This window comes from Myotis brandtii, unplaced genomic scaffold (assembly GCF_000412655.1).
Source record: "Myotis brandtii unplaced genomic scaffold, ASM41265v1 scaffold422, whole genome shotgun sequence".
NCBI lineage: Eukaryota > Metazoa > Chordata > Mammalia > Chiroptera > Vespertilionidae > Myotis > Myotis brandtii.
The window spans coordinates 913,813-928,386 of record NW_005366171.1 but is presented as its reverse complement, the minus strand read 5'-3'; the positions used below and the strand labels follow the sequence as shown (position 1 = coordinate 928,386).

The 14,574-nt window shown below is 47.7% G+C and overlaps 1 protein-coding gene across 3 annotated transcripts in view; it reads left to right on the top strand.

Annotated features, from left to right (window-relative positions):
- The window catches only part of NLRP10 (NLR family, pyrin domain containing 10), a 14,315-nt gene extending 2,486 nt beyond the window's left edge, over window positions 1-11,829 (top strand). For 2 of the 3 annotated variants that reach the window (XM_005873938.2, XM_005873937.2), the window contains exons 2-4: window positions 3,813-3,900; window positions 7,141-7,463; window positions 8,925-11,829. In XM_005873938.2, the coding sequence (XP_005874000.1) occupies window positions 7,178-7,463; window positions 8,925-10,549 (1,911 nt within the window). In that variant the 5' untranslated portion in view covers window positions 3,813-3,900; window positions 7,141-7,177 and the 3' untranslated portion in view covers window positions 10,550-11,829. Of the gene's footprint in view, window positions 1-2,258; window positions 2,873-3,812; window positions 3,901-7,140; window positions 7,464-8,924 lie in introns of those variants that run through there. The other variant, XM_014545825.1, reaches the window with a different exon arrangement.
- Window positions 11,830-14,574: the final 2,745 nt, after the last annotated feature.

The following is a 14,574-nucleotide window of genomic DNA, read 5'->3' as shown; positions in this document are numbered from 1 at the left end:
GCCGGTGTGGCCATCTTGTCGAGAGAGAAGGAGCGTGGAGCGGAAGGGAGGAAGCGGGCCGGCATTGACAGCCCCATAGGCTGAGCGCGCACCGCGTGACCAAGACCGCTGTTCCTATTGGTTACTGATGATGGTTCTCACGGCACTGCAATTTCCTGCTCGGAGCTCGTGCTCTTGGATCTCTGTCCGATGCGCACTCAGTGAGAGCCGAGTCGAATAGTTCCGAACAAACTTGTGACTGCGCTGGAAGAGAAACAATTCAGTCTGACAGTTGCCGCCAGATGGAGGCAGAGAGCTGCGCAAGGCTCGCAAATCCTGTTTCAGACTTCAATGGGATAAGGGCTGTCAAAGTGCCTTTTATTACAAAGGGCGTTGTTTTTGACAGTCATAAGGTGTAAATCTGTCATCAGGTTTATTCATTCAACAAATTGACTATGTGCCAGACTTTTTTTTAAGGCACTTGGCATATATCAGTGAACAAAACAAAGATCGTTTTCTCTGAGAAGTTTACATTCTGGAGGGTAGTGAACAATAAGTACATTATATAATGTTAGAAACTGATGCGCTGCCTTAGCAGGTTTGGTTCAGTGGATAGAGTGTCGGCCAGAGAACTGAAAGGTTCGATTCGGTCAAGGTCATGTACCTCCCTTGTGTCTCTCTCACATTGATGTTTCTCTCTCTCACATTGATCTTTTTCTCTCTCTGTCCCTCCCCCTCCCTTCCACTCTCTCTAAAAATCAATGGAAAAATATCCTTGGGTGAGGATTTAAAAAAAAAGTAATGTGCTAAAAAAGAAGAAAGTAGCAGAGAGTAAGGGGGAATCAGGAGTTGTGAAAAGTTAGGTCACAATGAGAATGTGAGATTTGAGTGAACTTGAAAAAGGCGAGGGAGGTGCCCATGGGGGGCAGGGGTGGGGAGGAAGAGCCTCCAGGTAGAGGGGACGGCTGATGCAAAGGCCTTCAGGCAAGAGCAGGCCTGGTGTGTATGAGGAGTCGATTTCATGGCTGGAGTGTTAAGGTGAAGGCAGGGAGTAGCAGGAGAGGCACCTCTAAAGAGGGGTTGACGCTTGTCAGAGGTGACACGCGAACTCATTTTTTTTGGTTGATTTTTCTTTGTTAAATGGCATTTAAATATATAAAATAAATATCAAAAATATAAGTCTTTGTTTTACTATGGTTGCAAATATCAAAAAATTTCTATATGTGACACGGCACCAGAATTAAGTTAGGGTTTTTCAAAATGCTGACACGCCGAGCTCAAAAGGTTCGCCATCACTGTTAGGCTGTGGTGAGGCTCTGACTTTTCATCTGAGTGAGATGGGGAACCATTCCTGAGTTTTGAGCAGGGGAGGGTCATGATCTGCCTTGTTTTAAAAGGATCACTCTGGCTGTGTTGAGAAGAATATGATGGGGGAGAGGCAGGTGAGAGAGAAAGAGCAGAGAGATGTGGTAGGAGCATACCAGGTAATCTAAGTGAGGGATGATGGTGGTTGGCACCAAACTAGTAGCAGTACAAGTGGTGAGAGGTGAGCAGATTTCGGGTATATTTTGAGGGTGGAGACAAGAGGATGTTCTCTTTTCTTTCTTTCTTTCTCTTTTTTCTAAGAAGATTTTCTGAGAAACTGTATAAGTGTGAAAAAGATGACTCCAGCTTTTGTGTGCTGAGCAACTAGTAACAAAGTTGTCTGACTGATAGTGAAAGCTACAAGTGGAGCAGGTTTCTGGGAAAAGACCATTTTTGGATGTGTCACCACTGAAATGTCCATTAGACATCCCAGCAGCATTGTGGAGTGGTCAGTGGAGATTCTAGTCTGTACTTTGGGAGAGGATTAAGCGAATAATGCTCTCTAAATCTCTTAGCATGTGCCTGATTACAGCAGTTATTATTAAGTGGTAGCTATTACCATTACTATGTGACGAAAAGAGCTCTGATGCTAACGGGCACTGTGTAACTTTGGGCAATCTATATATAGGTAACTCTTCTGAGCCTCGCCTTTTTTCTTGGTATAATGGGGGTGATAACACCTGGATGACAGGAAATCTGTCATCTCCCTTAATTAGGTCAAGTCTCAGCATTCAGCTGTCAAGTTGGGCGAAGGAGTTTGGGCTTCTTATGCCCAAGAACTGCTTCCTCCTTGGAGCGCCTACTATAATGAGAATCGACACAATCCTGCTCCCCTGTCAGTGCTCTGTGTAGACATGCATTATTCTTTAAATCCCCCCAAACACAGGTATGCAGTCTATTAGAGAAGAATTGGATTTGATGACCTGGATCTTCAGCAACCCTAGTACAGCACTGTCAGTGGAATTGGGGTGTGGGGAGGAGCACATGGAAATCAGAATTCAGATGTGAAAGAATGGTCAGTTTGAATTGATGGTGTTGAGTGTTGGCTACTCTCAAGGAAGTTGCTGGGAAGGAGAAAAGACATTAAAGGCAGTAGCTAGGGGAACATCAGGACTGAGAGGGGGACAATTTAGGCTGGAAGAGCTTTGAGTATATTTTAAACTAAGGGTCAGGGTCTAGAGGAGAAAAATAGAATATACAAGTGTGAGTAAGGGGAGCTATGTAATTAAACAAGGCAGGAATGGAGAAGCCTAGCTGAGAGGATGGTCTTGGGCAGGATGAGGAAGATGCTAGAGAGGCTGCCCTGGGCTGTGGCCTCCCTTATGGGTTCCTGGTGGGGGTCTGCCTCAGCCCAGCTGGCGCCCTGAGATCCTTCCATAGCGAGAAGTCCAGAGGAGAGAACCACCCCCAAAGAAGAGGTGTTGCTGCCCCTAATGACCATGCACAACCTTTGGGACCTCCTACTCATATGCTGATTTGAGTTGGATGTGGACCCTTCATCACCAAGAACTAAAGATATTTCTCTTTGGTAAGAAAGGATAAAGAGAAGGATGAAGAATCGGAGACACTTTGGAGAGAGAAGGGAAGTTGTAGGAGCTCCTGTCAAGTGATGTTTTTCTGAGGGAATTGGAGGCGAGGTGATCTGCAGAGAATGGCAATGCAAGGCTGGGGTTCAGCCTTGGGGCAATGGAAGAAGGGCAGAGAGCGAGCTATCAAAGGCATTGATGGATCAATTATGGGAGGACCCAGGGGAGCCCAAAGACTTCAAGGATCTGGTCAAGTTTTACAATTTTCTCCAGCCACATAGTTCAGGGGCAGGAGGAGAGAGGGCATTGGTATGGCCTTCCCAGGGATACTGACTGGCCAGAACAAAGGGGTGCACATATCCAGGATGTTGGCTTTTCAGTGGCTGACTGAGGTATCCAGGTAGGCTGAACTCTATTTATAGAATGATGAGAGGGAGGAAGGGAGGAAAGGGCAAGGGGGGAGAGGGGGAGAAGGAGAAGGAGATAGAGGAGGAGGAGGAGGAGGAGGAGGAGGAGGAGGAGCGAGAGCGCTGTACCCATCAGCTAATTTTATGTTTCTCTCTCTGTTTCGTCTGCTTTGACCTTCTGTTTCTTCTGCTCATTTCTCTCTTGTGCCTCTTAGTCTCTCTTGTGACTGTTTCCACCCTTGGTCTCTGTCTCTGTTGTCTCTGAGAGCGCTGTACCCATCAGCTAATTTTATGTTTCTCTGTTTCGTCTGCTCATTTCTCTCTTGTGCCTCTTTGTCTCTCTTTTGACTGTTTCTACCTTTGGTCTCTGTCTCTGTTGTCTCCATCCCTTCCCTTTTTGGGCTTCAACTGTACCAGTTGTCAGTTCTGCCCACAGCCAGGCCAGGGTTAACAGGGAGGGAGATCTCATTTCATTTCCTGCCTCCACCCTCCAATTAAAATGGGTCCTTTTGCATCTCATTTCTACTTCCTTCAGGTGTGTCTCTCAGTCCCCAGACCAGTGATCTCCAGGCCTGGAGCCTTCTAGGGGGGGCAGACCCGACCCGGACCCGAGAGCCTTCACAGTAAGTGGCCTCACTCTTCTCTTCTGTCACAGGATCCATGAGGCTGTGTTTCACTGTATTTTCCCATCTTGGTTTCTTGGGCTTGGCTCTTTGCTGTAATGTTTCTGTCTCTAGCCTCAGCTTGGGTTAGGCTCTGGGAGAGACCAACTCCTATTCCTACCTGTTCTCCCGGACTCTGAGAGGACTCCCCGAGCAATGGGCATGGGAAGCTCGGAGGCAGAGGAAAGGTGCACGAAAGAGAGGCTCCCAGCAGTCACCTCCTTACCTAGCCCTCTCATGCTTAGGGGATGCTCTTACTCATCTTTTACGGAGAATACAGGGACCACCAGACATGATTACCCTTCCAGTGTGGTTATAGTATACAGTGTGGTTATATTAGTTAGATCAGTGTTCAGTGGCTATGTTATTATTTCTATGCAAATGTTATTTACACTTGAGTGTTGTAATTTACTATTATGTAAAATCTGACTTCCTCTTTTGTTTTTCCTTTGTTTTTTTTTTCTAGAGCTAGTAGTCTCCTTGTTTCACCTTTGTGTAAATCTCCTGGTATTTGTGGTTAGCTTTGCTCATACCTTCTAATGGCCCCTCAGTAGAATGCTTTTGAAGGCCAGTGGCACCAGTAAACCTCTCCATCCATCCTTTTCCCCTTGGAGAGTACTTATCAGAACCCATCCTGCTCTGTCAGGGCTTCCTGGGCCATCAGCTGCCCAGGCCCTCTGACCAGCTGCCTTCCAGGCCTTGGTTTTGCTCCTTGTTTGGGTTTCTGCTTCATGAAGCTCCAGGCTTCCGCCTTTTTCACTTTGGTGGATGTGAGCATGTCATCCAGTGGTTTCAACAACTGAAACAGAGGGTGCCACGGCCAAGGAGGTGGTGGTGACAGCACCCCGATTCCTTTGTTTCTCTGTCAGACTGCCCCAGCCTGGCCTGGAGTCACGTTACAGAGGAGGGTTGGGGTTCAGAGGGAGATGGGGCATCATTTTCTGTTGCTGACAGAAGTTTTCTTCAGCCCCTGCCTTGTTTCTCAACTGTAATATATTGAAGAATGAGGGCAAGTTCTCTGCTGGTGAGGTCAGGTGGAATGTGTAGGTGTTTGTCTTTCTTCACCGGGTCCAGCCCACAGGGCCTGGTGAGTTTGTTTCATAGGCTAGGTGTCCGGGTGTTCACACCCAGCCCTTTAACACCAGCCTCACCAGGCAGAAGTGAACCAGTGAGCTTGGGCTAGTGGACCAGGCCTGGCGTGGGAAGCTGTCTGATCAGAAAGGGGATCTGTTTCAGTCAGTTCCCACGACCTTGCTTGGAGCTCACTGTCGGGGGGGCTCACTTCCCGCTCTCCCAGCCTCCAGTGACTGAACAGCCTGGAGGGGTCCAGTGTTGTCTTTTGTTCTTTCCGGGCTGCCCACTGCAGAGATTTGCAGGGGAGCCTGAGGCTTAATTGCAAATTGCTCCTGCGTTTCCCAATTGCCCTGTGACTTGCAGCCAAAGTTGTATCCTAACAGAGTCCTACAATTTTCTCTCTTCTTTTGGTATGTACTCAAAATGCTGATATTGGAAGCTAAACCACTTTCCTGGTTTCCAAATACCTTTTGCTCACTCTCAGACATTTTACTACCGAGATGGCTTCCCCACTGGCTTTAGATCACAGACATAATTCTGAACTTGGAAAGTTTTCTATCGATCGTTGGTTTTCTTCTTCTGAGGACTGGCACCCTGCCCACATTTTCGTTCTCTGTGTCAAATACAACGTAAGACCCCACTCTCCTTTCTCTGCTGCTTTCATCTCTACATCTCCCTCCAGGTTCGGGTAGCAGTTAGCCTAACTACCTGGTTTCTGTGCCCGTCTACTGTGTCTTTGTGTTTTCATCTCTTTTTTTTATCTGCCCAGGTCATGGACCAGAACTTAAATCTTGCCTCTATACCCACTGGTCTAGCTCCAGAAAATTCTGAAAATTTCTCATCTGGAGGGATCCCCAAGACAGTTTACATGATGGTCAAAGGGATAATATATATTAATCATCCAGCACAAAGTGGGCCCTCAAAGCAGCCATTTCTTTTGTATCATGGTTTAAACTTATCTCCTTATCTGAATGACAAGACTTCCTGCTTTGAAATCCTGTGTTACTGAGTCCATGAGGCTGATGTGTAAGGCCAATGGGTTGATGAGTATAGATTGTTTTTTTTTAAATTTGTACTTTAAAAAAATATTTTTTAATCTATTTCAGAGAGGAAGGGAGAGGGAGAGATAGAAACATCAATGATGAGAGAGAATCATTGATTGGTTGCCTCCTGCACACCCCCAACTGAAGATCAAGCTTGAAACCTGGGCATGTGCCCCTGACTGGACTTGAACCTGGGACCCTTCGGTCTGCAGGCTGACGCTCTATCTACTAAGCCAAACCAGCTAGGACAGTATAGTTTTTTTGTTTTTGTTTTTTACCTTTTACCTTCTTGCCATATCTCTGCAGTCCCAGAAAAATAAAATTGTTTTCTTAACCCTGACTGTCTAAGGAGGCATACAGGGCCTGATAAACTGTGTGTGAGAGGGAGGAAGAAGGGAGGGGAGAGATAGAGAGACAGATAGAGATCCACATGTCAGGGCCAACCTGACAGGTTGAGCCGGGATGAGGCAGAGAGGTGGGAATTGAGAAAAGAAAGAAAGACAGGAAAGTGGGGTCGGGAGGACTACAGCTCTCGAGGAACTGAAGCAAGTTTATTAGCCACACAATCCTATTTATACACAAGACACTGAATAGGAGGTCTGTCAAGAGGAATGTATTCTTTGTTCCTCTTAATTTCTAAGGGAGGGACACAACAGAAGGACAAGTTCTTGGTACAGCATATCTCAGTAAATAGTTACAGACTTCTTGGTAAGCCATGAAAGGCTGTTCTCATTCTACAAAGGTTGCTCTTATTCTACTGATAACCGCCATCCAAACAAGTCTGGGAAAACTGTGTGGGTAAGGGTCCCAGCCTTGCTAGCCCCTTCAGGTGCAAGGACCTTGCCAGCTTACATCTGGCCCCCAACATCCACACACCTACACACCTTACTTCTACTTGCCACACAATGACGAAGAGGCATGCAGGGAATCGCCCTGCCTTTCTTGGAACTTGGCATGCCTCTCCATCTCCCGGGCTGTGCTCCGTGGCTTGCCGAGCACCCAGAAAGCAGGGCAGACTGAGGCGCCTTCGGCTGCTCTTCCCTCAGCAGTGCACTCCCCTTTTTTTCTCTCCCCTCTTCTCCAGGTCACAGGTCTGAACTTGACCCTTCACACCAAGTACCATGGCCCTGGCCCTGACCAGCAACCCACAGGAGGCATTGCTTTTGGCCTTGAGTGACCTTGATGAAAATGACTTCAAGATATTAAAGTTCCACTTATGGGACAGAACCCTGCTTGGGGGCCAGGGGCTGGCCCGAGGGGAGCTGGAGGGCCTGAGTCGGGTGGACCTGGCTTCTCGGCTGATTTTGAGGTACGGAGCGCAGGAGGCTGTGAAAATGGTGTGCAAGGTGCTGCAGGTCATGAACCTGTTAGAACTTGTGGACCAGCTCAGCCACATCTGTCTAAATGGTGAGTACAGCAGAGGACAAGGGGAGGTCAGGGTGGCACTGGACTCCCCCTCCCCCATGACATTTCTAAAACATTTCTTAGGTCTTCTTTCACTCTTGCCCTGTGATGCCTGGGAGCCCCTGTGCCTGAGGGTCCTAATGGCCCTAGTGGTCTCCAGCTAAAGATTCATGACTGTGGGATGAAGGGTGGTAGCCGAGGGTGGGGTTTATTTATAGAAAGATTAGGGGATCTTATAGCCACTATCTCCAGTTGTGGTGCCAGAGAGGGAGAGAGTAGAGAAAGGGGCTTGGAGACTGGGGGAGGTGTTGGCAAAGGGTTTCCCGCTAACCAGAGTAATGGCATCTGGGCGTGGGTCAGTCCTCTCCCTGGCTGCTCTCCCGCAGGCAGCAGAGAGGACAGCCTGCTCCTGTGCCTGGCTCTTCCAGGGAACTGGTGGGCGACGGTGCCCTGGAGAGTGGGGTGGCATGGAGCCCAAGTGGCCTCCTGTCCCTTCTCCTGGAGACAAGGGAGTGTCTGTGGTGCCAGTGCTCCCTCCACAGGCTCCTTTCATGCCCGAGAGCACCTGTGCCCAGACATGGGAGTTTCCAGAGACTCAGAGCCACACTCCTGCTCAGCAGCTGGTTTATCTGCAGCCACTGACCGACCTTTACCTAGAACAGCCTCCTGTGGCTTCACCAGCCTGCAGCTCCCCTTCCCTTTGTCCTCTCTCTTCTCACCACTTCAAATGCACATGCATTCACATACACGCGGACTTTTGCATGTACACATATTCTTACAAACACATACTTGCTGATGCCCGTTGACACACCTTCCCTACACAAAAATACACAAACTTCCATAAGCATGCTTCCATGAGCACGTATGGATACAAGTGTTCACTACTTCCCACACATATTCACACACTAAACACTTGTTGCACACTTACACTGATGTGCATGTGAACATCGCACACATTAATATGCACATGTGTGCATGCACACACTCATCCTATCTAATAAAAGAGTAATATGTAAATTAACCGCCACTCTGCGACAAAGATGGCGGTGCCCATAGTGGCTGGAGTGGGATGCTGGCGGCATCGCCCTGGCAATGCGAGCTTGGCGGTGCCCATAGTGGCCGGAGCGGGATGCTGGCGGCATCGCCCTGGCAATGCGAGCCCAGCATCCACACCCCGGCCATGCAGAGGGAGGGGAGGGGCGAGGGACTCTGGTGTCATTGCAGGCCGGGCTGAGGAACCTCCCCCCCCCTCCCCCCACTGTGCACGAATTCCATGCACCAGGCCTCTAGTACATATATATGTACAGTGGTCCCTCCCCACGAAGCCAGATATATAACCTTCATGGGGATACAAGTTAGAGAGCATAGAAGATGAGTGTAAAGAGCAGTGTCCAGAGTTTGCAGGGCCATTTTATCTTTTTTTGTTCCCATCTCACTACCTAATGCACCATGTGTCTGGCTCAGATTACAGAGAAACGTACCGAGAGTACGTACGCTGCCTGGAGGAGAGACAAGAAGAGGGAGTCAGCCGCACCTACAACCAGCTGCTCCTGGTGGCCATTGCCAGCCCGGGAAGCCCTGAGCCTGAGCAGGAGCAGGGCTCTGTCACAGTGGAGGCTCTGTTTGATCCGGGGGAGATGCCCACCCCAGGCCCAGCCACAGTGGTGCTGCAGGGACCCGCTGGCACAGGCAAGACAACACTGGCAAGAAAAATAGTGCTGGACTGGGCCACTGGCACGCTGTACAAAGACCGGTTTGATTATGTCTTTTACGTGAGCTGCAGAGAAGTGGTCCTGCTGCCGGAGGGCACGCTGGACCAGCTCCTCCTCTGGTGCTGCGGGGACAGTAAGGCGCCCGTCACGGAGATCCGGAGGCAGCCGGAGCGGCTCCTGTTCATCCTGGACGGCTACGACGAGCTGCAGAGGCCCTTTGCCAAGAGGCTGAAGAGGCCGGGGCCCAGCCCCGCGCAGGACACGCTGCGCCGGCTCATCCGGAGAGAGGTACTTCCCACGTGCTCCCTGCTCATCACCACGCGGCCCCTGGCTCTGCGGAACCTGCAGTCCTTGCTCAGACAACCGCGCCATATCCAAGTCCGAGGCTTCTCTGAGGAAGAGAGGGAGAAGTATGTCCAGTCCTATTTCACAGATGGGGAGCAAGCCCAGAAGGCCTTTGACTTCATACGTGGAAATGACGTTCTCTACCAAGCATGTCTGGTTCCAGGCATCTGCTGGGTGGTCTGCTCCTGGCTGAAGGGGCGGATGGAGAGAGGCGGGGAGGTCTCGGAGACTCCCAGTAGTGGCACCGACATCTTCATGGCCTACGTCTCCACCTTCCTGCCTCCCAGTGACAACGAGGATCCCTCCGAGCTCACCCGAGACAGGGTCCTGAGGGGTCTGTGCTCCTTGGCAGCCGAGGGGATCCAGCACCAGAGGTTCCTGTTTGAAGAAGCTGACCTCAGGAAGCACAGCTTAGATGGGCCCAGCCTGGCTGCTTTCCTGAGCAGCCACGATTACCAAGAGGGGCTTGACATCAAGAAGTTCTACAGCTTCCGCCATATCAGCTTCCAGGAGTTTTTTCACGCCATGTCCTACCTGGTGAAAGAGGACCAGAGCCAGCTGGGGGAAGAGTCCCTCAGGGAGGTGAACAGGCTGCTGGGTGACAGGGAGCAGGCGGCGGGGGAGGAGATGACCCTCAGCATGCAGTTTCTATTGGACATATCGAAAAAAGAGAGCTCCTCCAACTTGGAGCTCACGTTCTGCTTCAAAATCTCCCCCTCGATAAAGCAGGATCTGAAGAATTTCAAAGAGCAGATGAGCTCTCTAAAGCATAACAGGACCTGGGAGTGGGACTTCTTCCTGAATGAGGCTAAAATGAAGAATCTGGCAAACTGTGTTCAGATGAGCAAAGTGGCGTTTAAGGTGGAACATTCAAATGAAAAGAAATCCCACAGCAGGAGCTCATTTTCTGTCACAACCAGCTTGAGTGATGCCAAGAAAGAGGAGCAAAAATGTCTAGTTGTGAACGAAGGGAATGTAGCAGGGACACAGAAGCAGGCTGCTAATGGGAAAAGCAGAGGGAAGAGGAACTAGAGACCAGGATGGTAAGGGTAGGAGTAGGACAGGAAGCACACAAATGGAGACACTAGAGCTGATGGTGGGGTGGAGAGACAGAGGGAGAGGGAAGACCGTAGAAAGGAATGGAGAGATGTGAGATTGAGTTAATGGGCACAAGGAGTGGAAGGACAGAATAACAAATAGAAAAGAGAAATAGATAGAGGGTCAAGAGATTTGGAACATAGGATGTGGGGAGAGCCATGTGGAATGAGTCCTTAGGAACAACCACGTGTCAATAGTGGCTCAGTTTAGTTCTTTAGCACCGCCCACCCCCCAAGGCTGTTTGTAAATTCCCCACATGTAATCTTATGAGGGTCTGACATTTGACTTTTCTATAAAAATAAATTCCTTAATATAAGAACATGTGGATTGTGCTCACTCTATAAGATAATGTAAAGCATATCAATGTCAGCATTTAAAGGAAATGTACTGTGATATAATGCAATGTCCCTTTGACTCTGTATTTGTGATCAATTGCTGCTTAAATAAATAGTATCTTTCCATCTTTCTAGAAGCTTCTAGAATTTCCATGCTGGAAATGAGGGATGCCTTGTCACAGACATTTGGTCTTAGAAGCTATACTGTAACTTGACTTACCTCTATGCTAATAACATGCCACTGTTGTCTCCAGCTGTACCATTAACTGACTCCTTTTTGGAAAGAGCAGTCATGTCTAAGCACTAATCAAAGCATTTTCCTGTTTGGGTTCCCTCTGTATATAAAAGAAGAAGAAGAAAAGGGATTATAGATGTAGGCGTGGTCAGGTCCCAACCCTCATTTCACAGATGAGGAAACTGAAATTCAGTCAGGAGCCCCATTCATTTCTGGGGTTTGTAGACGCCCTCAGAGACCCTGTGCAGGCACGTGAACCTCCCCCCATCCTGCTGTTGCTGCTGGCTCCAGTGCAGCTGAGAGTGATGCTGCCTCGGACTCCCGGTGCTCCACAGAAAGTACAGATGCTCCTCACACATTTTTACTGCTGTCATGACTCTTCATGAGCTGATTTCACATGTGCCAATTGCAGCAATCTGCTGCACGTGCCCAGACATCTGAATCCAGGAAACTCAGCCCTGACTGGTCAGCTTCCTATGCCATGAGAACAATTATTATTAAGTCTTCTTCCCACAGGAAGCTTGGTGGCTCTACATTTGGTAATAATATTCATAGCATGTTGAACACAGACTGCTTGTATATATAGAATGTGTAAGAAACAATATGTGTGTGCATGTACTTCTTTATAAAGAGAAATTTGTGCTGGATTACTGAAGAGGCTAATTGGCACCCACTGGGCTAGGCTGTGTTGACCCCTAAAGAGCTTGGATGTTGTCGGCAGGCCAGCTCTTGGATGTCGTAGAGAATTTGGGAACAATGAAACAGGTGCCCAGCCACACTGCTGGATTTTCATGTGGCCCAAGAGGTCTATTTTATAAAAACATGGTTCTAACTCCAATTGGGGTTTAGAGAAGTTATTTCACTTAGGATTCACATTCAACTCAAACTAACTTTAACAGAAATAAATGACTTACTGTATTCATTTATATAAAAAACCTGACTTCCAGTTTTAGGTACGTCTTGCTCATTCTAACAGTATCATCAAGGCTTTCACTCTCCCTCCTCTCCGTCCTGGTTAGAGTTGCCTTTCTTTGGCTCTCATTTCAGAAAGTAATCTTCACCTGGAACCATCTTTACAGTCAATAATCCCAAAGGAAGAGAAGACTTTTTACTAATGGCTGTAGCAAGGAGTTGGGGGAGGGTCTGACTGACCCTGGTATGTGCCACACCTTGAACAGTCCCCGTGGTCTGGAAGATGAACTCTGACGGGCTAGACCTGAGTCTCATGGCTTAGGTCACATGGCCATACTTTCTAGGTCACTCTGCCACACCCCTAGGGCTGAGTACGAAAGGATCAACACCTCCAGAAATGCATGGAATGGGAGAGTGACTCCTAAAGGAAAGGATTTTGAACAGAAAAAAATAGTATGTCACACAGCTATGTACACAGATACAGTGTGTCTGATGGACTGGGGTTCCCCGAGGGGGCATGACCCTCTGTGGAGAAATGCAATCCCTTCCTTATCTACTGATCCAACTGCCTGCTGATGGGACTCACTCTTGCTTTTCTTCTTATTTCCCTAAGAGACTCGGGAAGATGATAAGCTCTGTGTGTCATACTTCCAGGTCCCAATGAGTGTCCTAACATGACAGAGGGGACTGAAGCGTCCACGTAGGGCTCTTAGCGATGCCTTTAAAGCCAGACTCTCAGCCTGTTCAATGAAGGGAGAGTCAATCCAGAGAATATCCCTTCATTAGTAGAATGTGTGGCTATTCATCCCTTGGATCCTTTTATACCCTTTTCCCCCATGATTTCTGGACTTGGGAACCAGGCCTCAAACTGTGCAGAGTCCTTGAAGTGATTCATTTATGGACTTCTCCTTGGCCTGGTTTCTGTTTATTCTCCATTCTTTCTTTTACCAAGACTTGAAATCCTCTCTTCTTCATGCACCACATCCATGTCCTCCAGCACTATCAATGCACCCCCTAAAGTATTTCTTGTTTTGTTCATCCTTTCCACCCTCTCTATCCATCCTTCCAGTCTGTCTTGCCAAAACAACTAGTAAAATTTGATTGGGTTTCAGCTTTCATCTTCCTCCCTGTATTTATACAATAATTTAAAGTGAACAATGTGCTTTCTCATATGAATAGGGAGGGGCATTTGAGTGTTGACTCACCATCATTCATTGGCCTCCTTCCCCTCCCAACAGTACCTTCATTTCTCTTGGGGATTTTTTTCATTAAACCGTTTTAGGTATGTATAGTTGGGACTGATGCTATTATCAGTTATGGGGTAGGGACCATGAAAAGTGCATATTAAGCAGCATTTCCCAGCCTTGTCATAGTCATAGTGTCCGGTGTATGATTTCACAGTGAGAAATAAGGGAGGGGTCCTTGGATTGGTTTTTGTGAGTGAGAATCTTTTTTTTTTTTCTTTTGCAGGATAACTGGTATGTTTCCACAAGACACAGATTAGAGAAGATGTATCCCAAAGTGGTGTTGGAAGACTTAGTGCCTCTAGGAGGGGAGAGCTTCCTTGAGAATAGAACCTAATCTAAGAAAACAGAGATAAAAAAATAGAGAAAGAAAACCCATGCAGGTCCTGGTTACATCATCAGAGTTCTGGATAAAGCCATGCCTGCAACTTCATTCATCCCTGCATTCTGCTGGGACTGAGCCAATGGTCTCAATGATTATTCAGGACAGAATAGTCCTGGCCAGGTAGATTAGTTGGTTAGAGCATTGTCCCAATATGCCAAGGTTGCGGGTTTGAGTCCCAGTCAGGGCACATATAAGAATTAATGAAGGCATACATAAAGTGGAACAACAAATCTGGAAAAAACGTACAGATGGCCAATAAACATATGAAAAAATGTTCAACATACTAATCACCAGAGAGATGAAAATGAAAATTAAAACTACAATGAGGTCACCTCACACCTGCCAGAATGGCTACCATCAATAAATCAACAACATGTGCTGGCGAGGATGTGGAGAAAAGGGAACCCTAGTACACTGTTTGTGGGAATGCAAGCTGGTGCAGCCACTGTGAAACATGGTATGGAATTTCCTCAAAACATTAAAAATGGAACTGCCTTTTGACCCAGCAATATATTCTGGGAGTATATCCTAAGAATCCCCAAACACAAATCAGAAAGAATATGTACACCCCTATGTTCATAGCTGCATACAATAGCCAAGAGCTTGAAACAGCCCAAGTGCCCATCAGCAAAGGAGTAGACAAAAAAGCTGCGGTACACCTACACAATGGAACACTATGCAGCTGTATGAAAGAAGGAACTCTTACCATTTGCAACACCATGAATATTATTATGCTAAACGCAATAAGCCAGTCAGAGAAAGACAAATATCATATGATCTCACTTATATGTGGAATCTAATGAACAAAATCCTATATAATAAAGAGGTAATATGCAAATTGACCCTCA